Genomic DNA, 25,193 nt, shown 5'->3' with positions numbered 1-25,193 from the left:
AACCACCAGAAAGCCCCGCTGAAGGTTTGCGAGTGCATCCCATGTCAAGGAGGGTGTTTTTTTTTAAGCAGGAGGGGAGTTGGGGGGGGGAGGTCGCAGGTTTAAATAGAGCCTGACCCGGAAGTGCTCCCTCAGTGTGCGATGGCGGCAAACGAAGGTGTCCACAAGCGGCCGCTGGAGGAGGAGGATCCCATCGTATCCTTGGCCGAGGTTCTGGAAGAGAACGAGGAGCTGGAGAACGAAGCGTGCGCCGTGTTGGGCGGCAGCGACTCGGACAAGTGCTCTTATTCGGAGGCGAGTCGGTGTGCGGGGGTCCGCGGTGGGAACGGACTGGGGAGGTTCCAGCTCCGTCACCGGGAGCGGGCGACAGGGGGGCCGCTCGCCCGTCCCTTCCCATCGGGGCAACGTTTCGGTCATGCTGAGGAATTCCAGGCTGTTTCAATACAGTCTTATAAAATAATAATGTAAAGGCGGGTGCGAATAAAACCAAGTGAAAACACTATGGTGGAGAAACTCTGCAGGTCTGATAGGGTACTTTATATTGCAAAGATGCACAACCAGGGTTTCGGCTGGAGCCCTTCAAGGTTATGAGGGAAACGTAGGCGGGCGCCCGAATTCACTCCGACCTTACGAAGGTCTCAAGCCCGCCACGTTGCTTGTATCTTTTGAGATGCAAAGCACGCTGGCTGACCGGCTGAATGTCCCCAGCGGCGTCTGCAGACGGCCGTGTTACACGGCGAATAAAGCAGCTGGCGGTGGGTGAGCGGGGCTTTTGGGTCGCGGGACAAGTGTTCCCAAGAGAGAGAGAGAGAGAGGGGGGGGGGTCTTCCCGTGGAAGCCTAATTGTGTCATTTCCCAACGCCCCGTTAATTCTCCGCAAACGCTGGAGAAGCTCAGCTGGCCAAACCGTGCAACTTTATTTAGCAAAGATCGATACATTAACCAACGTTTCAGGCTCAAGGCCGAAACATTGGATTTGCAATATCAAGGTACACGGTTTGACCAGCTGAGTTTCTCCAGCGTTGTGTTTTTACTTAATGTATACGCCCGGTTTCCCTCCCTCCCGCTCCTCCAGCCGTTTGCTCGCGTCTGTCTGGCGCCATTTTTACGTCATGTGTTTCGGCTGCTCTGATTGGCCGGCGAACTGTCAGAGCGTTCCTTTTGGTGTTTGACAGCCGCGGAGCCGGCGACTGGGGCTCCCTGTTCTGGATGAACCGTGGGTCAAATACACGCCACACGGTATAATTCGTGCTTTTTTTTAACGAAGGACAAATATCTGCTTTTTTTTCCCCCTATTGCACAATTCCGGACTGCACTTGTATTTTGGCAGGGTTAGAAGTATTTGCAAGTTCCATCGATTTATTTGTTCTTGTATGAATATGAAATGATTTGTTCTGTGTTTTCCTTAAAAATTTGTAAGTTTATATCTGAAACTCAATAAAATATTTAAAGTATTTTTAAGTACAAAGTGTGTTTCTGAAACCCCTCTTGTCTCTGAAGAATAGTCGTGATTCTGCAATTGATGAACTTAAATCTTCCATCAGCCTAAAACTAATCATTTTCTGCTTCCATTGGAAAATAATCCTTTGTTGGATCTGAACCTTTTCTGCTTCGTTTCACTATTTAGCACTGTATCGGATGTTCAATTGAAACTTTGAGAGTGGAAACACAATATTTCATGCAAAATTGTTGATTGTGCGGTTGGCTCTCAAATTACTTCCCATCTTTCCTGGAACTAATTAATAAAAGGGTCCACCCAGATTTACTGGGGTGAGAGAGTTTGAGTTGGTGGCAGAGGTTAAATAAGATGTCGTTATTCCCCAGAGTGGGGGTGAAGGGTGATGAGATAAGATTATGAGAGGCATGGATAAACTGAATCCTCTTTTTCCCCAGGGAACAAGATTGTAGATGTAGAGGGCATAGGTTTAAGGTGAGGGGGAGAGATTTGAGGGAAAACCTTTTCGCTCAGTGGTTTGTCTATCTGAAATCAGAGGAAATCGTAGAAGTCAGTATAATTTTGGTGTTTAAAAACATTTGGGCAAATACATGGATAGGAAAGGTTTGGAACAGTGGTTCTCAACCTTTTTTATTTCCACTCACATACCACTTTATTCCCTATGCAATAGGTGCTCTGTGATTAGTGAATGATTGCTTAAGGTGGTATGTTGATGGAAAGAAAGAGTTTGAAAACCACCGTTTTAATCATACCTAATTAACTCTCTATGTGCATGGTTTCCATAACTCCAAAGGAAATGGGCCAATGACAATTTTTCTCAAGTAAAATATTTCAGTAACAATTGGGTCTAGGGCAGTGATTCTCAACCTTCCCTTCCCACTCATGTACCACCTAATCACAGAGCACTGATGGCGTAGGGATTACTTAGTGGTATGTGAGTGGAAAGAGAAAGGTTGAGAACCACTGCTTTGGAAGGATATAGACCAGACACAAGCGAATGGGTCTAGTCCAAAATGCCAACTTTATAGGCAGTGTTGAGTCGGGCTGAAGGGCTTGTATGATGGTTTGAACTTGTCTCTCACATACAGTACCCAAAAGGTGTCTCATCTGCACTGTTAGGTGATGATGGAAATTGAGCTGTTCACTGTAATGTATCTAGCTTTTGACATTATTGATTGCTTTGCTATTTGGTTTCATTCATTTATTTGGCAAGGGAAATAGACCTGGTGTTTCTCTTGTCTACTGGGGTTCATCTTTGACTTTTTATCTTCTTCGAACTGAAAAGCAACCATTAATCCTTCAGGGGCAACATGAAAAATGATTATTTCTGCTTCCACCTTGTGCATTTGCAGCACGACTTCACCTTGCTCTCTTCTCATGAATTTAAAATATTAGACTAGCTGATTTTTGGATGAGTGTGAATTTCCTTCCCTAACTATTGCAAGGATTGTCATTGATGCTTGAATATCTCTGGCAACTCGATGATCTAACCTGATTGCACCTCTTCATGTATTTTTTTAACCCACTGTTGTTTTGCATCTTGCATCCATCCTGATATCCAGTACAGTGTTTTGTAGTGCCCAGATTTTAGAATCTTGTGCTTATTTTTAAATTATTGCATTCCATCACTATTCTCTCACACTCACTATGGTCATTCAAAACTAATCTCGGTTTTTGTTGTAAAATTAGTGCTGTGTATTTGGCTGTCATTGGCATGACCTCTGGAAATAATCCTTTTGCTCTTTGAATGTTCCTGAATGACCTTCTCTCTCTCTCTCCAAACCTTTTGCTCCTCTTCCTATTGTCATTGATAGCTCTTCCACTCAGCAAGGTGTTCTGGCACAGGTTAAAAGGCCTTGTGGTAAAATGCGCAACATTGTTACTTCATATTACTAGGAACTCTTGAAAGGAATGTTTTGAAAACCAAATATCCATTGTGTTTTGTGTACTCCAGCATCCTCTTGAAATTGATTCTTTGGGCTGTTTGAAGATGTATTTGGCTAAATTCAATTGAGCTTGTAAACCAGCAGCTTTTACGACTCAGTGGCACCCTGGTGAATTTTAAGGTAGAGAGCTTTGAGACTGTTTCTGAACTCAATTCCACAGTTGGCTGGGTATCTCTCCTCTGTATCCTCTTGAGGCTTGTTTAATTTCCCAGTCTGCTGCTTGAGGACTCGCTCCAGTAATTCCTGCATTAATAATCTGTCATTGTTCCTTAACAAGGGTGATGCCACTTCTTGTTTGTCTGTCTGAAATCGCTGATTCATTTTTTCCTTGCAGGGCTATGTGAAGAGACAGGCATTGTATGCTTGTAACACATGTACACCAAAGGGAGGACAGCCTGCTGGCATCTGTTTGGCATGCAGCTACAAGTGTCATGAAGGCCATGAGCTGTTTGAATTGTACACTAAAAGGTATGAGACAGGAAGTAAACTGAACAAATGAACTTAACTGAGATAATGGGGAACAGGCTTCAGAGTGAACAAAAATGAAAACTCGATGCTGCAGAAACTCAGCAGGTCAAACAGTGTAGCAAAGATAAGGATACATAACTGTTGTTTTGGGATCGAGCCCTTCATCGTTGTGCTTTTACTTCAACTATGGTTTCTTCAGACCTTTGTGTTTTACTTCTTTCAGAGTGAACAATAAGGTTTGGATAAGTGGCAAGATTGGCATGCTCTGTTTAGTCAGGATAATTACTTGAAAGAACAGGACTAGGTTTGTTACCTGGAGTGTGGTAGGGAGTAGTTTTTTACATTTACAAATTTTCAAGTGCAAAGGCAAAATAAATTTCTGAAAAAATAGTGATATGCATCCATTAATAGCTATTGCATGTCTAACAATAATTGTACCTCCCTTCCCCGAGAAAAATAAGAAAAATAGAAAAGAATAGAGAGCAAGAAAACGAGAGAGTTCAAGACTAAACTAAAATGAGAAAAAAATGAGAGATTGTCAGGTATGCATTATCCACCTTCCAGGCCTTAAATTATCTAGCTTTTCTAGATCCAGGAGAGGGGTCCAGTCAGGGCGCTCTGAAGCAAGGGGAGGAAAAACCTAAAGATTTACAGCTATTTGCCTTTAATTATGTCTGCCAAATGTTGATTTTAAAAACATCATATTTGTTCTTAAAACTGTAAGTGATTTTCTTAAGGGGAACACAACTTTGCATTTCCGGATTCCGTCATGCCATTCATAGCTGGGAATCAGACTTCCAGGTATCCGCTAGACATTTCCTGGCCACTGCCAATGCCATCTTTACAGATTGCGTTTGAAATTTGGACAGCCTCATTACGGGTCTTGCACCCATGATGTTTCCTAGTAAAGACTATTCTTGAGTTTTGTGGGAAATATTTTCCTATAATTCTAGGAAATTCCCTAGATCTAGCCATAAGATCCTCACCTTGGAACATGACCAGGTTGAATGTAGAAAGGTTCCCACCTATGTTCCACAACTAAAACATTGGTCTGAAATTTCTGATTTAAGTTTATTTAATTTTTGCGGCATGAGATATAACTGATGCAAGAAATTGTATCAGTCTATATCTCACATTAACTATATTTGTCATTCTTTCTTGACATAGATCGGATCAGCACTGTTCTCCAATTATTATGTCCAAAAATGATTCCCACCTCTGTCTTGACCTACGTAATCCCCTTTTATGAGTTTTTTCTTGACATAGGAAATACACTGCTTAAATAAATTTCTTTATAATATCCTTTCGAATTACTGCACTTCGATAAAGTCATTGACAGACCTAATTTGTCCCTTAAATAAGATCTTAGTTGAAGATATCAGCGAAAAGAATTATGGTATTTAACAAACCTTGTGTTTTTTAAACTGATCTAATAAGCTGCCCTTGCTCATAACAGTCCTCAACACACCTGATCCCCTTCTGAGACCAGGTGTCTTGTTGTCCATTATTGATTGTATTAATCTATTTTGAGTCAGGGTGTTTTTTGGTGATAACCCCACCTTGATTCCAATCTGCTGATTTATACTGAACATTAATTACATGTTTTAATAGCAGGGCTTCTCTTATTCACAAAATCAATTTAGCATCCCATTTAGAAATAAAATCACTAGCTACCCTCTCTCACACTTTGTGCAGCTCATTTTGTGCCCAGGATAATCTATCGTCCCTCCCCCTCAAAGAGACAGGTGATAAACTTCACCTGGGCTACCTGATAATATTATTTAGAATCTGGGAGCCATAATCCTCCTAGGGCACAATCCCATGTTAATTTCTCAATGGAGACACTTGTCACCTGAATGTTGCAGAGGAACTTACTAATTATGTTTATTTAGATCCTGAAAAAATCTCTGGGGCAATGATATGGGCGATGTTTGGAAGAGGTACTGAAGTCTTGGCAACACATTTATTTTAATACAGTTGATTCTTTCAACTAACGTAATCGGCAGAGCCATCCATCTGTTTAAATCCTCTTCGATTTTCCTCAACAGAGGGACATAATTTGCAAGACTTGTATATCTATATATAATTTATTTTAATCCCTAAATATTTTAATAATATTGTCAGAATAGCTAAATGACATCACATAAACCTCAAGATTCATTTTCCTCAGGGCGAGGCAGTGCAAAAAACTTACTCAACGTAAAAAGGTAAACAAAGAAATGTAAACAAACTGGCTATGCAATACAGAGAGAACAAAAAATCAATGAAGTACAAAAGTAGTCTTAAACAAGCCCTTGATTGAGTTTGCTGTTGAGGAATGTGATGGTGGAGGGGTAGCAGCTCCTGAACCTGGTGGTGCAAGTCTTGTGGCACCGATACCTCTTTCCTGATGGTAGCAGCAATAATAACTGACAATAAATCTGAAATCTAAAAGGTGCAAACTGTTGTTTTGAATGGATGAATTTGAACTTGGAGGGGGCCTTTGTGGTGAATTTGAACTTGGAGGGGCCTTTGTGGTGAATTTGAACTTGGAGGGGCCTTTGTGGTGAATTTGAACTTGGAGGGGGCCTTTGTGGTGAATTTGAACTTGGAGGGGCCTTTGTGGTGAATTTGAACTTGGAGGGGGGCCTTGCGGTAAATTTGAACTTGGACGGGGCCTTGCGGTGGTTTTGAACTTGGAGGGGGGCCTTGCGGTGGATTTGAACTTGGAGGGGGCCTTGCGGTGGATTTGAACTTGGAGGGGGCCTTGCGGTGGATTTGAACTTGGAGGGGACTTTGCGGTGGATTTGAACTTGGAAGGGCCTTGCGGTGAATTTGAACTTGGAGGGGGCCTTGCGGTGGATTTGAACTTGGACGGGGCCTTGCGGTGGTTTTGAACTTGGAGGGGCCCTTGCGGTGAATTTGAACTTGGAGGGGGCCTTGCGGTGAATTTGAACTTGGAAGGGGCCTTGCGGTGAATTTGAACTTGGAAGGGGCCTTGCGGTGGATTTGAACTTGGAGGGGGCCTTGCGGTGGATTTGAACTTGGAGGGGGCCTTGCGGTGGATTTGAACTTGGAGGGGGCCTTGCGGTGGATTTGAACTTGGAGGGGGCCTTGCGGTGGATTTGAACTTGGATGGGCCTTGCGGTGGATTTGAACTTGGAGGGGGCCTTGTGGTGGATTTGAACTTGGGGGGGCCTTGCGGTGGATTTGAACTTGGAGGGGGCCTTGCGGTGGATTTGAACTTGGAGGGGGCCTTGCGGTGGATTTGAACTTGGAGGGGGCCTTGCGGTGGATTTGAACTTGGAGGGGGCCTTGCGGTGGATTTGAACTTGGAGGGGCCTTGCGGTGGATTTGAACTTGGAGGGGGCCTTGCGGTGGATTTGAACTTGGAGGGGGCCTTGCGGTGGATTTGAACTTGGAGGGGCCTTGCGGTGGATTTGAACTTGGAGGGGCCTTGCGGTGGATTTGAACTTGGAGGGGGCCTTGCGGTGAATTTGAACTTGGAGGGGGCCTTGCGGTGAATTTGAACTTTGTTGAGTTGATTCATTAATGATTTAAGGGATGATGGCATTTTATTTCCAAGTAAGGGTGCTGATTTACTCAGGTGAGCAAGCAGTGGTGGCTTGTAGATGGAGAAGAAGCTTCAAGGTAGATGTTGAGTTATTTGCTGTTTGCTGAGTTATTTGAGTTATTAAAAATAATAGAAATGTGAGATGTCTGGTTGATTTTTCTGGTCCCTGGTAATCATTAGGGTATTGATGGTGGTGTAGTTATGTCATGTCAAGGGAAAGTGGTTGGACCTTTTTGTGTGATAGTTGATTCTTGGATTTGTTACTTGTACATTGGCTAAATGTTGACCAAGCACAAACTGCTTCATTGAGAGATGCTGCCAATCGGTGCAAATGAAAGGCAGTGCTTTTTTTTTGGGGGGGGGAGACTTGGTTACAAGCCCTGATACTGCACATCATTCAAGGGTGTGTCCTTAAAGAATGGAAAGAATCGTAATGGAAAGATTAAAACTGGCATTCTCAAAGAATAAACACTTCTTCAGCAGCTTGCTAGCTTTCAGCAGACATGCTTTTTAAAAGCAATTTAAATCTGTTATCTTAGGCCAAGTTCTATTTTATTTAGATACTGCATAATAAATATAAGTAAAGATCACGTTGTAACTTATGAGAGCTGTAGTCAGATTGTAACCTCGATTTGAGGGAGGTGATTTCAGTCATGAAAAAATTGCTGAGAGTGATCTACCTTAATATTTGCTTTGCTGTTCTAGAAATTTTCGCTGTGACTGTGGGAACAGCAAGTTTAGTGATCTGCAGTGCAAGTTTTTCTCGGTAAGTTTCTATTTAAGTTACCCTTGTTTTAGTTTCATAATTGAGTTTGTAGTGTCTCAGCTGTTCCAAGTTTGAAGCCTTTCATCTGCATCAGAGGGCGCTAAGCAAATTCAATGGTTAGCCCTTTTTATTCATGCCTTTATTCTGGGGTGAGGTGTTTAGGATAGCTGGGGGAATAATTGGGGAGTAGGAACAAGAGGGCAATTGAGAAATAGATTGTTGTGACAAAGGCAGATAAATAAAATGGGGGAAATAAATTCATTTTATTATCATATAAACTGAGGTTCAATGAGAAAGTTTGTTGTGTGAGCTGACCAGCTAGTCAAACTATAAATGGTACAGCAGTGGGAACATGGTGCTGGAACAAAGTTGCAGAGAGACATCAGTTAGTTTGGAGCAAAGTTAACTTTTTTTTTTAAACTCCTATGAGCTTCATTCAGGTATCTGATGGTAGGATGGAAATTGTAAACGAATCTGGTGGTGCATGGGGAGATTAATTTTGTCGTACACAGAAATATAATAAACACATACAAAAAAATTCTGAAGTGCTGCAACCAAATAGATATACGACTATGGTACAACCCCTGGTATCCAGCACCTAATGGGATTGCTAGATGCCGGATAAGTGAATTTGCTAGTTGCTTGAGATTGCGTGTTGCATGGATTGGTGAATTGTTTGTTGGTAGTGCCAATTTTAAACTTTCACATTTTTTAAAACTGATTTATCTTGTGCAATTTCTTTTGCCTGTTGCTTGAGGCTGCCAGTTGCTCTAAGCCAGAAGATCACTGTTGAATACAAACTCATTTGATTTTTGTTTACTATAATAGCATTGAGTTTAATGCCTGTAGTTGGCCATTGATTTGCAGAGTTTCCTGAAACTTTTTTTTTGCTTTTAAGGAGAAAGAAAAAACAAATTGTAACAATAAGTATAACGACAATTTTTTTGGACTTTACTGTACCTGCAAAAGGCCTTATCCAGATCCTGAAGATGAGGTGAGATGTTAAGAAACTTGGCAAAAATTTGTAGCATTACCAAGATGGGGTTCAGAGCTTATTCTCAATTCCTGTGTTTTTATTTCTCAGACCCCAGATGAAATGATTCAGTGTGTGGTGTGTGAAGATTGGTTCCATGGAAGGGTAAGACGACTACTTGTATTTGGTTGTTATCTTTAGAGTTACTAGTCAACATTTTGTAATTATTTTGACAGTCTTCTGATTTTTCTCTGTAGCTAATATTTGGTATAAGTATTTAACATCAGGAAAGCAGCACCCATCTTTCTATTGATTATAACAGATTTTAGTTTCCTGTGCAGACTTGGAATTAAGTGATTTTATTATAGTGTGTTCTGAAATACAGAATTTTTTTTTGCTTCCTGTCCGGGCAATCAAACTTGTGCTGCAATAATGATAATCAGAGAACTGTATTGGGTGTAGTGCTACAATAGTCTACGAGTTCACGGAATAAAGAAAATTATAGATAAAAAGAATGCCATGGCATCATCTTTTGCCAAAAATGTGAGATCCATTCAGGAGACCGAAAACAGTCAGAAAGGAACTGCCCTGGAAAAGGGTGATGTGAATGTTATGAAGGGGATAAAAAGTAGAGATTATCAGGTGAATGGTTTAATGGGGGCCAATTGGCAAAATTAATGAAAACTATGAAATGTGGGCAATAAAGAGAGAGGGAATGGACTAAAGTTGCCAAATGCAGGGCTGTAGGACTTGACTGGGAGTCCAGATGGTGCCAATGGGGAAGGAAAAATCTGAACCAATGTTAGAAGGGTGACCTATTGTCAACAGGTCAGTTCTGTTGAGCAATGCTTACAGTGCCAGCAATCCAGTGCTGTCTGTAAGGAGTTTGTATATTCTCATGGCCTATGTGGATTTTCCCCAGATGCTCTAGTTTGCTCCCACCTTCCAAAAAGTACAAGGTTAGTAGGTCCATTGGGTGGCATGGGATTCATGGATCAGAAGAAACGCTGGCATTGAAGCTCGGGCAGTTTTATGTGGAACAGCCGTCAAGAAGGGGAGCAGTAGAAAGTAGTTGGTGGGGTTCAAAGAATGAACCTTGAAGTAGTGATGGGACTAATTCCTTTAAAATTCTGAAAGGGGAGGAGAATCTACTGGACCCATGTGACCGCCCATGGCTAAACCTTCTGATCAGGAGAATGTGACTGAGTGGAACGAGGTTGTTTAAGGACATGGTGAGCTAGGCAAGAGAGTGGGCCAGTAGAGAGGAAATGGTTCTGGAATACTTTGGAGGAAGAAGCAGAGAGAAAGTGGCAGAGGGCCTTCTCTACATTGGAGAAACGAAACGCTAATTGGATAATTACGTCACAGGACGCCACACTCTGAAGGAGTGAACCAGAGCTTCCATTTATCTGCAACTTCTAATTCCTTAATCTGGTCCTGCAATGACTTCTATCTCCACTGCTTCAACAAGGCTCAAAAGAAGCTTGAACAACAATACTTTGTTTTTGCCTGGGATCATTACAGCCTGCAGGACTCGATACTTAATTATCTAACTTTAGATCATTCGCGATATCTTTCTGTCAGTATCAGGACTGGACATTTTTATCTCATTCCTCTTTTTTGTTTCATATGAATATTCTTCTTTCTGGGTGTTTCCCAGTAGGGCAGACTATACACCATTACCAAGACTTTACACCATTAACAATATAACAAGTCCTATCAAAGAAATTCCTTCCACACATGACCACCTTCCATCTTTCCACTACTTGGAAGAACACCTGATTAAAGTGTCTCAGACCTGAAGCATTAAGTGATTGTCGTTCCATTGATTTGCCTGCCATGCTGAGTCTTAGTATTTTGGGATTATTTCCATTTCTAACATCGGCTGCCCTTTTTGATTTCTTATTCTAACTCTGGAAGGTGAGGGGGTGAGAGCAGAATTGTGGGGAAATAGATAAGATGCGAATAGAGGTACAGAAAATTATAATAGCCAGAGATAGCTTGGGTAGAGACTTTTTCCCATGGTAGCAGTATCAAAAGCAAGAATGCATAGGTTTAAGATGGAAGAAAATAGTTTTAAAGGGGATTTGAGGGGAGAGTTTCTTTTATATACACGCACAGAGTGGTGGACTCTGGAAGCCACAGAGACCTTGCTATATATCCACCACGGGCCCTGCAATTTCAGCACTTGTCTCCTTCAAGGTGCGGAGAAGATCTCATCAGGCCCAGGGGATTTGTCTACTTTCAATCGTTGCAAGGCACTGAGCACCTCCTTCTCCTTAAACTCTGCATGTTCCATGACACTTCTATTCGTTTCCCTTCCATCCTTATTCACTATGCCAGCTTCCTGCATAAATACCAATGCAAAAAAATGTTTAAGCTCGCTCCCATTTCATGAAGCTCCACACATAGTTGACCACTCTGCCCTATTGAAGTGCCTATCTAAATGGAGCAATTGTAAAATGGGAGAGAACTCTTTTGCAATTTTTTTGGGATTTTTTAAAAAAGATTTCCAGCATCTACTGTTTTGAATTTTAATTTGCTCTGATTGTTATGCAACTCTTGTCAAATTACCCACAGAGTTTGCACAAAAAGAGCTATTCCACCCAATGTGTTGCTTTAGAATCTCAATAGAGGCTGTTTGACCTATCAACTCTTTGAAAGAATTATCCATTCCCTTGATCTTTATTTGTTTAGTTGCCATTCAATCTGCTTTTTAACTCTGGTTCTGAGTTTATCTTACATTCTGTAAGTTTAAGTCCATAAACTTTACTGCAGCAGAAATTTTCTCTGACTAGAAATCCCAGTGGCTCTGCATCTGGGTCATTGTGCTCTGGTTTGCATGTTCTCTTTAAACTTGACAGGTTCACTGGAAAATATGATTCTACCATTTCGCATCTTAAAAGCAATAACATTTGATGGTTAGAAATTCTGCTGGTCTAGAACTTTCAAAATCCTGGGTGTGCTGGTAATAAAGGAGTTTTTCTGTGCTTTAAGTGTATGTGGTGATGGTTTGCCAGGTTCATCGGTATCTATGGATTTGAGGTCGAAGGATTACAAGGCCATTGAATTGTTAGTAAAAAAAGAGTGATATTGATATCTTGTATAGTTTCTGCTTTTTTTGGTTTACAGAAATCACATGGTATGTTTTCTCATGCCATCTTCATTTGTTTTGTGATTACAATGACAGCTTATTAATTTGTGATCACTTTGGTTTTTAGCATCTCGGTGCTGTTCTGCCTGATAATGTGGAGTATCAGGAAATGGTATGCCAGAGCTGTATGAAGAGATGTTCCTTTCTGTGGGCCTATGCAACACATATGGCAGGTAAGAAGCATCTTGGCATCTTCCCCTCTTCCCCACCCCCCCCCCCCCCCCCAAAAGCTGACATTCTAACTTTTGGGTTTGAATTGCGGTTTTTCTAAAGCCACACAGTGCTAGATCGCTAGAAATACTGCTGGCTGTCAGCTAATTTTCAAGCACCTGAGGCCACAACACACTTGCTATTCCTGAGAGATGCTGACTGATATTAGTTGGCTTGTCTGAGGAAATCCTTGGAGACCCAGGTCCATTCCTGGCATCGGCTTGTTTTCTCTCCCATGAGGAGGAAGCTGCCATGTGCAATTATTTCATACAACTTATCCACAGAACAAAGGGAAACATCTGTTATATCTTCCATTTCATTCCTGACTAGTTACAAACCTATAACGTTAACAATTGGAGTAGAACATGAAAATCTGCAGACATCATAATTGAAGGTTGATGAAGGGCTCAAGTCCGAAACATTTGTTTTGTATCTTTGCTATATAAAATACTGTTTGACCTGCTTGAGTTTCTTCAGCATTATTTTTACTTTTGACATTAACAATTGATTATGTACATTATAAATGCACCAAACCAGGTAACTAATGTATAGAGATGGGTTAACCATCCTAGTCACAGTTGATAGACAACTGAGTTCTAAGGGGTCTACCAGACATGGAGGTGTGAATCATTTTCAATCACCTTGTGTATCAAGCTCAAGCTGCCTTGATTTACAAATTGAGGCTCAAATTGTCTATTAAATAAGGTCATTAGACAAAGGTGCTGGAGAAACATGGCACGTCACCCAGCTCTACATTCAGAATGCTGCGTAACCTAAGATTCTCCAGCACTTTTGTGTACTCAGACCTTCTTTTCTGAGACCACAGAAATGCAATGTGGTCCAGGTACCGAGTCAGTCCTCTTTTGATTGGCTGCATAATACTGAATCAGTCCTGTTTTGATTGGCTGCATAAATACTGAGTCAGACCTGTTTTGATTGGCTGCATAATACTGAGTCAGACCTGTTTTGATTGGCTGCATAATACTGAGTCAGACCTGTTTTGATTGGCTGCATAATACTGAGTCAGACCTGTTTTGATTGGCTGCATAATACTGAGTCAGACCTGTTTTGATTGGCTGCATAATACTGAGTCAGACCTGTTTTGATTGGCTGCATAATACTGAGTCAGACCTGTTTTGATTGGCTGCATAATACTGAGTCAGTCCTGTTTTGATTGGCTGCATAATAGAGTCAGACCTGTTTTGATTGGCTGCATAATTCCTGTTTTGATTGGCTGCATAATACTGAGTCAGTCCTGTTTTGATTGGCTGCATAATACAGAGTCAGACCTGTTTTGATTGGCTGCATAATACAGAGTCAGACCTGTTTTGATTGGCTGCATAATACAGAGTCAGACCTGTTTTGATTGGCTGCATAATACAGAGTCAGACCTGTTTTGATTGGCTGCATAATACAGAGTCAGACCTGTTTTGATTGGCTGCATAATACAGAGTCAGACCTGTTTTGATTGGCTGCATAATACAGAGTCAGACCTGTTTTGATTGGCTGCATAATACAGAGTCAGACCTGTTTTGATTGGCTGCATAATACAGAGTCAGACCTGTTTTGATTGGCTGCATAATACAGAGTCAGACCTGTTTTGATTGGCTGCATAATACAGAGTCAGACCTGTTTTGATTGGCTGCATAATACAGAGTCAGACCTGTTTTGATTGGCTGCATAATACAGAGTCAGACCTGTTTTGATTGGCTGCATAATAGAGTCAGACCTGTTTTGATTGGCTGTAGCAAGCAAGAATTTCAGTTTATTTCTAATTGTACTTGTGTGTATGAGAATGAATTTTTGCTACTCATTACTTGTGTATCTCTGCATGTCTACTTTAACATTGCTGTTTGCTCCTTGGACATTTCAAACAAACTGAGGCAGTTCAGACATCATGTGACCCAGCAGGTTTTGATTTGTCTTTCATTTTAAATCCTTAATTTATTTTCAGGCTCAACATCATTAGCTATTGACATTTTTCCAGATAGTATTGGAATCAAAAACCGATGCTGTACAGTTTAACAAAAATATTAAGGTGGTAAGTTCTCATGAAGTTTTTCAATGAGGATGTTATGAAGTCATGTGACTGACTTCAATTATTTTGATTGGAAATGGAAGTTGGCAAGCAATGGATAAGTTGTTTGTATGACCTCGTGTTGGACTCGAAGCAGTGATTCTGCTACCTTTGTCACCTGCTCATTACAGCCTGACCTCTTTCAATGGACAATTTCCATGCTCTGTTAATCTACCAAATTATTAACATTCCCAGCTATTAAATGCAAATGCTCTTAAACAATAAAGTTATTGTACATTCAAAGTGCAGCATGACCTGATGAAAATAATACTATGTAAACTCTACAAGCCTTAATCCTGCTATTCCTGTTATGAATGCAACTTAATTTGTAACACGCTGCAAATGCTTGGTGAGTTGGTGTGGGATGAATATGTCGTCCTGTGCACTCTTTCAGAATTCAATAATAGGAAATCGATGAGTGTAATGTAGAAATGGGCAGCACATCCAGAGCGGGATCTCGTATATATGTGGGTAACAGTAGTTGTGAGGTATGGAATCTCTGCTCTGGAGCAGAAGATTAATTTTATAAAGTGGTTGCTTTAAAATGTGGAATTCTTCATCCCTTCCTCCCCCTCCAAAAAAAAAAGAAAAATTAATGCATTTCAGGTGCAAAGGTGCTTGAATTCAATAGGATACGTATGGGGTTAAAGCCACCCTCTCTGGGTCCCAGAGGTCTCCTGTCAATCAACCAGTTCATGGTTCAGCCCCACAAGATCACTGCTGTAGTGAGGGATAATGTCTCTTAAAACCAGACAGTCAGCGATTGTTGTTTGGTTGCAGCTTGGTCCATGTGCCACAATTCCTTTCCTGGATTTGATCCTGATTAGGGAGTTTGCAAAGTTCTCCTTGACTGAGGGTTTGCCCTGCTTCCCACCCCCCCCCCCCCCCCCCAGAGTTCCAGTCTGCTCCCACATTACCAGAGACTCAGTGGTGAATTGACTGCAGTAAATTGACTCAAGTGCAGGTGGATGGGAGGAGAATAGAGTGGAATTAAAGGGTGTGAGAGGCAATAGGTTTTTGAGTAAATGACTGGGCAAATGGGTGGAATGGTCTCCTGTGGTGCAAAGAAAACGAGCAAATGCCTTTGTTCAGATGTGAGAAGGGTACTTGATGTAAAGAGGGGGACAACTGCTTGGATAGGCAACACGGCTGTTTCTACTTGCCCGTGGCATTCAGATGAGACAGATGTGTACAAGCGATGAATGCAGTCAATGAAGCTCGTGGAAAATAAAAACACTGCCAGTGCAACTGTAGCCCCTTTCATGCGTGCATCCCAGTAAATAGGCTATTCAGTGTCCTGGGATAGGAATGGGGGCTTGGCTTTTCTCACTTGATCACTCCTAACTGGGACACTGAACACTTTTGCACTTGCAAGGATCTATCCCTGGGGTTAAGACTGTTCTACCTTCTACTGGTGATGTCATGACGCATCAAGCGATGGTGGACCTGCCCTAAATCCTGATCAATGTATTGTGATCTTGTATTTGAACAAAATTAATATGCCTTATTATTACATAATTAAACTTTATGTACAGCACAGTATGAGTCCTTCAGCCCCTGTTGTTGTTGTGCCGACTTGTATTAACCTTTACAAGGGACCGTAGGAAGGTGCTAACAATACATAGCAATTGTGGACAATTTTTAAACAGGGTGGGAAAGTTGATGGTACTATCTCGTACAATTTATAAATACCAGGGGAAAAAGCGATGGCAGACATGCTCTCTCAGAATGCCATGTGGCAGAGAAAGGGTTGAATGCCCGGAGCATTCATGGAGGGGTTTCTTTGCAGCTTGACGTTCTGGGAAGTCAGGTCCACCATTGCTTTTCCCCCATATTCTTTATAAATTTTGCACTATAATGCTAACAACTTTCTCATGCTGTTTAAAAATTGTCTGTTAGTGCTATTTATTCCCTCTCTCTCCTGCTGCAACTTTCCCATGGCAAAGTTTATACCTTTATTTTAATCTTCCTTCAAGTTCCTGCGCTCACACAGGGTCATTTCAATCCCACAATGCAATTACCCAATTCACACTTGCCTGATTGCAACGCCAGGGTCTGCACATACCAGGGATTGTACTGGGGTTGAGGCTGTCAATCCCTGGGATGAGATCCAGCATTGAGCTGATTTTGCTTTCACACTAGACACTTCAAAGGAGGATTGGTAGTTAATTCCTGGGATCACTTGCAAATGTGAAAGGGGCTTACTCTCCATAGCTTTTTGTATATAATATGAACAAGAGTAAACAGATGTGCCTTTGAAAGGTGAGGCTGTCAGACTTGTGACCAGATTCTTTCTCTCAAGTTCGAGTCCCAGAACTGTAACCCTAAACTGTTTCCTCATCCAACTTTGATTTGAACCATCATGTGTTTTTAAACCACTGGCTTCCAAAGTATCTGATAACTACTGGCTTGTGTGGAATGGTTCAAACAGGATCTTGTTTTTTGTATCTACCTGCTCCCCAAATGCCATGGGGAGGTGGATGGGCCCAAGGTCTGTTAGCTTGGCTGAGTTCATTGCATGTACTCTGTGCCCCTTGTACCCCAAGGTCTGTAAGCATCCACAATCCTGACTTTCCAGCCTTATGCCCTATTGTTCTAGAGTGAGATTGCAAGTTATTTGATTGGGTTTGGATCAATTGAAAAGCAAGTGAATATTACATGTCATCTGGTTAAGATTATCCACTAAGATTGGTTGGACTGATTCTCAAATTTAAATGTTTTAATCTTTTGGGAGTGTTCAACAGACGATTTACCCCTCAGCTGATCATTGATGTATATAATGACTAAGATTGCACACAGTCTCTGGGCTGTACTTAGCAACACCTGGGACAGCTCATTGTAGTAGACTATTAATGTTTGGGGTTGATTGTTTCCACTGTGTTGAATGGAACGGGTCCCATTTCTCTCTCCAGTGTCGTGCGAGGACTTGTTTGCACCTTTCTGTCAGCAGTTGACAATTAGTTTTGCTTGAATTCAAAGTTGTCAACCTTTTTGTGGAAATCTAGTGATCTGCCTCAGTATTGTGGTGAGGTCATGCTAATTGATTTGTATTTGGGGGAGGATGTTGTGCGTGTTTGGAGGTATACAGTGGTGAGTTGATGACTAAGCTGGGAGAAGTTGGGGGTGTGACCTATTTCATATGGAATGGATTGAACAGGATGTAAACCTTTCAGAATGGAACAACTGCGCTGATTGATCGCTGGTGATTTAGTAATCGCTGGGAAAAAGAAACTATTTAAAGTTCCTTTTTGTGCATTCTTGCCAGTTCTCAAGGCAGCAGATGCTGATAACAGTGAAACATTGACCAAGATGGAAGACGGCATTGTTGATGTGCGTACAGTTTGGGAGAATGGAGATGCACATAAGCAAAACACAACAAAGCGTGAAGAAACTGAAGCCAACCACAATGAGCCCTCCACAAGCTGCACGGCTGAGAAATTAGAGGTGAACTTCATCTTTGCTATTATTGCATGCTTTCGATTAACTGAATATTTTGTATGTCTGTATTTAAATTGTAAAATTCATCACAAGTTCTTGCATCCAAGTTGTAAATGAGAAAGTAAGTGAAATGTTTGACTCTGCCACCTAGTGGTTAATGTCATTTCTTGACCATCGACAACACTGAAATGCACAAGGCCACTTGATCAATTGTGCCCGTGGTTGCTCTTTAATGGACTCCTCCATGTCTTCTTGCATGTTGTCACCTACAATGCACATGCTAGTAGTGAAGGCACTGATGTAATCTGGATGTGATGTGTCAGTTGTGAGGAGCTTCAATAGAAAGTGGGGCGTGTAAACTGCAGATACTGGAATCTGGAGCAAACCACCAGATGCTGGAGAAACTCGGTGGGTCAGGCATAAACCATGTAAACTGCAGATACTGGAATCTGGAGCAAACCACCAGATGCTGGAGAAACTCGGTGGGTCAGGCATAAACCATGTAAACTGCAGATACTGGAATCTGGAGCAAACCACCAGATGCTGGAGAAACTCAGTGGGTCAGGCATAAACCATGTAAACTGCAGATACTGGAATCTGGAGCAAACCACCAGATGCTGGAGAAACTCAGTGGGTCAGGCATAAACCATGTAAACTGCAGATACTGGAATCTGGAGCAAACCACCAGATGCTGGAGAAACTCAGTGGGTCAGGCATAAACCATAGGTAAAAATGGTCAGTCGACGTTTCTGGTCTGGGCTCTTTATTGAGTTGAAAATAGGAAGGGGTTGGGGGGGGTGGTTTGTAAAAGGGGAGGGGCTAAGAGGGAATCAGACATTGGATATGAAGTGGGAGAGATGTAGAACAGCAATGTATTCCTATTGAACAGCCTGAATCTCAATGGCATGAACATAGATTTTTCTAAATTTAAGTAACATCATTTCTATCTGGTACCTAACAAAGAGCCCAGGCCCAAAATGTTGGTTACCCTTTATTTCCTATGGATGCTGCATGAACAACTGAGTTTCTCCAGAATATTTTTGCATTGCACTTGACCCTAGCTTATGCAGACTTTCTTGTTTAACACTCTCTGGTTCCATGGTTTTTCTTCTCCTTTACCTACTCTCATTCTTAATTTTGTCTTTCACTTCTCCCTCTAATGGTCTCACCCTCTACCTTCTTTCCACCTCTCACCTTCTGAAAATACCCTATCACCTCTTAACCCCCTCGTCAGCATTTTCCCCTTGATATAACGCTTCCTACTTTAATCTCTAAATTCACCATTTCTCGTGCAATTATTTGTTTCCCGTCAATGTCCAGAAATCTTTAATTCTGATTTAATGAACAGAGGTTCCTCAGCCTTGAGGGGTAGAGATTTCCAGAGAATTACTTCACTGAGTGAAGAAATTTCTCTTTATCTCAGTCGTAGTTGATCTATTCTTAAACTGAGCCTTCATTACACAACATCCAGGAGAATCATTCTACCTTTATATAACCTGATAGCCCTTTTAACAATTTGGTAAGTTTCAATGAGATCTTTACTAGATGTTCCAAGAGAATAAAATTCCAATCAACTCAATTTCTCCTTGTATGGTAAAGTCACCATACCTGGAATCAGTCTTGTGAATCTTTATTGTTGTTCTTCCATGGTAGGTACATCTTTTGTAAGCAGGGAGATCAAAACTGTCCACAATACTCCAGGTGTGGTGTCATCAAGGTCCTGAAACAAACAGAACAAGTTTTTCTTGCTCCTGTGCCCTGGTAGATCCAGTACAATTGTAACATTTAAAAAATAATTCAGGCAGTACTAATGTTAAGATAGCAATGTCTGACTCTGGAAACTTTATACCTTTATTTTAATCTTCCTTCAAGTTCCTGCGCTCACACAGGGTCATTTCAAAAAAACCTTAATGGATGTTAAGATAGCAATGTCTGACTCTGGAAACTTCCATTAAGGTTTTTTTGAAATATAGGATATTGCAGCGCAGCACAAGCCCTTCGGCCTACAATGTTGTGTGGACTTGTTCACCAACCAAAAATTACTAAGCCCTTCCCACCTCATAACCCTCTTTCTTTTATTAATGTGCCTGTCTCTTAAAAGTCTGTATTGCTCCAGCCTCCTCTACCATTCCTGCTGCTCCATTCCAGAATTTTTGTATTTAAAAAAAAAAAAAAAAAAAATCCTTGCCCCTGATGTCGCTCCTAAACTTTCCACCCTTTGTACAGATGTCTAGTGTTTGCTACCCCTACCCTGGGGAAAAGGCACTGACTATTTGTAAGCAATGTTCCAATTTCTGATTTTGGATGACATGCAGAAATACCACTAGCATTGCCCATTTTGTTGCATTTGTATAAACCTCATGTGATGCAACAGTTATCAAAACATTAGTTTTTTTTTGCCCTCAGCGCTGTTTCATCTTTAATTTCCCATCTCTCAAGTTTTTAAATGAGGATTTCTGTCATTTTCACAAAGGATGTTTAGTCACCCTGCAGAGCATGTAGACATTTCACTCTGCTTGTGGATTTGCTGCAAGTTTTATGACATGGTTTCTCAATCAATTAGTGACATCCAATTTGCATTTTAAATGTCAAAAAGTTGCAATTCTTGAGTTCCTTGTATTTTGTGTTTGACTAGAATGTTTCACTTCTCAGGTAACTAATGGTGATGAAGCGAGTTGCAGTGCAAAGGGGAATGATGTTGCCACAAATGCTGGCTGCAAGCTCCAACCGCTGACGAATAAAGAGGGGCTACAGAAGGACTGCGCCACCTACTGGCCTTATAACTGGCGCAACAAGTTGTGTACCTGCCCATCCTGTGTGGTATGTTGACCTTCACTCCTATATCTCTCTGGATTTGTGATTGGCTTCATTTAACTTTGTTTAACTTGAGTAAAGAACCTTCTATGATCTATTTTTTAATACTCCAAGTAAGTCAATGAAACGCGTGTTGTTCTTAATTTAGAACTCAAGGATTTCAAATGCTTTCTATAGTTATTGCAGTATTGTGTGTGGTAAAGTGACTTTTATAAAATTTAGTTGTTCTTAAGGACATTGGGTTAATAAACTTCTGGAATGTTAAATCCCTCCTGGGTCTCTTTATTCATTTTGAAATATTTTCTCACATTTTCAGCTCGTGAATTCAGTTTTCTCCCAGCCCAATCAAATGGAAATGTCTGTAACCAATAGAATAATTCCTCTTTTTAAAAAAATAGACTTTTCACAAATCGCTTGTCAGTTGATGTTCATGGGTGCATCACAAATGCAAATGATGGGGAGGGGTTTATCTTTTTTTAAAAAAAAATGAAAGTCTGGATTCTTGGCAATGGGTATTTACTGGGGTGTGTGAGTGTATTTTAGGAAAATGAAATTTAAATTGTGATGGAATAGACTTTGGTTTCACAGTTTCTAATACAAGTGAGTTCTATTAAGCACATGCTCATTTCTGCAGTTTTATTTTCTTCTAAAATTATCTCCTGCTTCATGATTGGAAAGAATGCTACTGGCAAAGCTTCTAATGAACTGGTCACTTTGTATTCATGAATGAAAATCTATTGCTGCTTTTCAGAACCTTTATAAAGAACTAGAAATCTCCTTTCTGTTGGACGAGTTTGATACAGTTCTAGCCTATGAGAATAAAGGTAAAAGTGATGAAGAGACTGACAGAGAGAAATGTGATCCATTGATGACTGCCCTGAGCAACATGAATAGAATCCAGCAAGTTGAACTCATTTATGGTAACTTTATTAGCATTTGTCTAAAACCTTTTGAACAGTTATCTGGTTCATTTATTGCAGTATTGAGCCAGCTACATTCTTCTTCTTTGGCTTGGCTTCGCGGATGAAGATTTATGGAGGGATAATGTCCACGTCAGCTGCAGGCTCGTTGGTGGCTGACAAGTCCGATGCGGGACAGGCAGACACGGTTGCAGGGGAAAATTGGTGGGTTGGGGTTGGGTGTTGGGCTTTTCCTCCTTTGTCTTTTGACAGTGAGGTGGGCTCTGCGGTCTTCTTCAAAGGAGGTGGCTGCCCGCCGAACGGTGAGGCGCCAAGGTGCGCGGTTTGAGGCGAGATCAGCCCACTGGCGGTGGTCAATGGGGCAGGCACCGAGAGCTTTCTTTAGGCAGTCCTTGTACCTCTTTGGTGGATTAAATAGCCAGTAATTCCCAAGGTCATTGGGTGGACATCTAAATCGCATCTTGTGTACAGATCCCATGGAGTTATTGCTCATGGGTTGAATATTTGGAATCTGAAATTATACAAGGTTGAAAGGTGAGGTTTGATCTTAATATTAGTGTTTTCAATTCCCTTGACCCTAAACCTTCACACTAATGGCAATGAGATTGGGACTCAAACTGAAACACTAAGTAATGGATGCAAATTAAAACAAGTCATGAAAAAACATACCAGAGAAAATGGCCTTGTCTTGTTGAACATGTATATTTTACCTCATTGCCAGTAATGAACATTACTTTGTAGGAGGGTGGGGGGAGAAAAAGAAATCAAATTCTGTTGTTCTCTGTCTGATATATTTTCTTCCTTTTCATAGAATACAATGATTTGAAGTCTGAGCTGAAAGATTACCTTAAGAGATTTGCAGATGAAGGAAAGGTAAGGATGGGTTTACTTTGCTTGTTCACAGAATTTGAGGATGGAATTGAACCAAGATGATGTAGAAATCTTTGTGCCAACCTGTGATCTGGAATGGAGGTTGCAAGTAGGTGCACACACAACCTGTAGCACTTGATTTTTGCGGGGAGGGGCAGAGAAAGAAAAGAAAAGATTCCTGCCTACAAACTACACTGGAAAACGTTGTGATTGGCTTTGTTTGTTTCCCGAACTGCTTCAGCAAATGTTTAGTTTTTCTTTGTTCCAGTCCAACATTGGATAAAGGTAATTGTTTGGTGGGGTAAGATGAATTTGAGAAAGGGAAAATAGTTCAGTTGCTGCAGGTGTTTGAATCCAGAGCTTGGCACAGGTTTTCAGTCAGTTTACCATCGTCTCCCCATGTCATTCATTGGTGCTTTGAAGATGTGAACGATTGCCATTATTTTCTCTGTTGCTCAGAACATTGGGAATACTTGGTTCTACTCCCGCTTATTCAGTTGAAGCAGAGCACTAATTTGTCTTGCCAGCCTCTACGTTGCTTAGAAGATCTGTTATGGTCTTTGACAAGAGGCCATAGATGTATTTTCTAGTTGTAAGCTGCATCTTCTAATGTGTCTGCTTTGGCAGATTATTTCTTCTGAAGGTCAACTCAACTGAAACCAATTGACACACAAAGGATCTCACCAGACCAATTCCAATTCTTTGTTTTCACATCACCTGCCCATTTGCATCTTGCAGAAGAGCTGTACCTCATGTTCCATAATTTAAGAGTTAAAGGACTCTGTTAATAAACAGCTGGAAATGCTGTTCATTTAGTACCAATATAGTTGTGCATCTAACTTCATATTGCTTCGCCTAAATATTGCTTCAGATTTGTTCATATTTACAATTGTGATTTGTCATCTTTTTTTAGCCAAAATGGCACTGTTACTTAAAACCTGGTGAAGTTGAAATAAATTACCTTCATTAGCAAGTGAATTAGGTTCCTTTATTCCTCTGGTCAGATTGTGAAGCCTGGATGGAGGTGAAAGCAAATTCTACTTTAGAACAAAGGTTCCTTTTGTATTATTTGATTCCTAAACAACTTCACAATGTTCCATGCAAATGAAACCCTGCTACTTGCTGGAAGTGTACAACACATGACATGCAGCAGTAGTAGCTGAGCTGAATGAAATTGAGCTGTTTAACTGCCTGTTACCAGATGTTCTTTCTACTCCAATGAAAAGGAATCACTTTAATTCTAGCAGTGAGAACATTTGTCAAATGTTTGCCTCTTCCTGCTGGGGAGTAGCAGATTAATCCAAGCTATCATTCGATGCACAATCCACAGGAGGTTAGCAACATAAGCATACTTGCCCAAGTTCCAGGATTTGCACTTCCTGTATTAAGACAAATTTAAACAGTAGGCATTCCTGTCTTCTAATAATTGATCTTTCAATTTGTATTTTCAGGTGGTTACAAGTGAAGATATACAGCAATTCTTTGAAGAGCTTCAATCAAAGAAGCGGCGGAGAGTGGATGGGATGCAGTACTTTTGCAGTTAAACTACAGAAAAGCCTGTAAAATTAGTCAGATGTGCAAACTGTTTCAGAAACAATGGCACTTTTAAAATGAACTGGTTGCCTCCAGTGCATTTTGTTTTTGCCTCGAGTTAGAGCAGAACTGGTTTGGTGCGCAGGTGCATTAGAGAATTCATAGCATCAGTTCACCTCAGTCAGGGAAGAATAGAAATGCAGAAAAACTTTTATAAGAAATTAATGGCTTGTACTATGAATGCACAAGATTTGTAAACTCTTGGTTGTAATAAACTTTGGGATGACACTCTCAACCAGTTGAATGGGTCATCAGATCTATCACCCTATTCATGCCTCTTAAGAATCCAATGCATAGCCTCCTCAAACTATTTAAGAGCCCTGTGGTATTCATTTAATGGTAACTTGTTCTCATACAGCTGCAACTGTGTATTTAAAATTGCAAATCTTAGCAATGAAGATTTATATTGAGATGAATTTGATATTGAAACAAAGTTCTTAAACTGCTTCAGCCATAGTGGTAAGAAATGTCTTCCTTGAAATATTATGACCCCTTTTCTAAATGTTGTCAAGTCAATCATCTTCAATTATAAAGCTGACTGAAAGTTTGAGCTGCTGGTACTAATGCCTGAATGTTCATTGGTTTGGGAGGTGGGGGGGGGGAGAAAGAAAGAATAAGCCAATAAAGTTACTTTGCCATGTAAGTAACTTTGTAAATCCTAGCACCCTTTCAAATCACCAGCCACCAGCATTCCTTTATCAGTGATGAGTATTTGAATTCAGAGATTGCGCCTCAAAATTCTTGATGCCACTGTTAACATTTTAATAGAATGAATCGATTTCACAATCAACCTCAAACATTCCATGGCTGTAGAATTCTAACTATGTCAGTTTAAATTTGTAACATGATTTTTCTCAAAAAATACTTGCATTTGAGTGACTATAGCTCATGCCCAAAAGTAAGCTTAGAGAGCGCCATTGAATCTTTTGCAGCAGTTAGCTACCTGGATTTAAAT

The 25,193-nt window shown here is 40.9% G+C and overlaps 1 protein-coding gene across 1 annotated transcript; it reads left to right on the top strand.

Annotated features, from left to right (window-relative positions):
• On the top strand, window positions 1-24,506 carry ubr7 (ubiquitin protein ligase E3 component n-recognin 7). Its single transcript, XM_069916212.1, has 11 exons — window positions 1-294; window positions 3,737-3,870; window positions 8,129-8,189; window positions 9,088-9,183; window positions 9,274-9,327; window positions 12,384-12,489; window positions 17,869-18,047; window positions 20,694-20,861; window positions 21,607-21,775; window positions 22,587-22,648; window positions 24,097-24,506. The coding sequence occupies exons 1-11, from the start codon at window positions 142-144 to the stop codon at window positions 24,187-24,189; spliced, it is 1,275 nt and encodes a 424-aa protein (XP_069772313.1). The 5' UTR covers window positions 1-141; the 3' UTR covers window positions 24,190-24,506.
• Window positions 24,507-25,193: the final 687 nt, after the last annotated feature.

This window comes from Narcine bancroftii, chromosome 2 (genome assembly GCF_036971445.1).
Source record: "Narcine bancroftii isolate sNarBan1 chromosome 2, sNarBan1.hap1, whole genome shotgun sequence".
In the NCBI taxonomy this organism is placed as follows: Eukaryota; Metazoa; Chordata; class Chondrichthyes; order Torpediniformes; family Narcinidae; genus Narcine; species Narcine bancroftii.
This window is presented reverse-complemented; position numbering and strand designations above follow the sequence as displayed.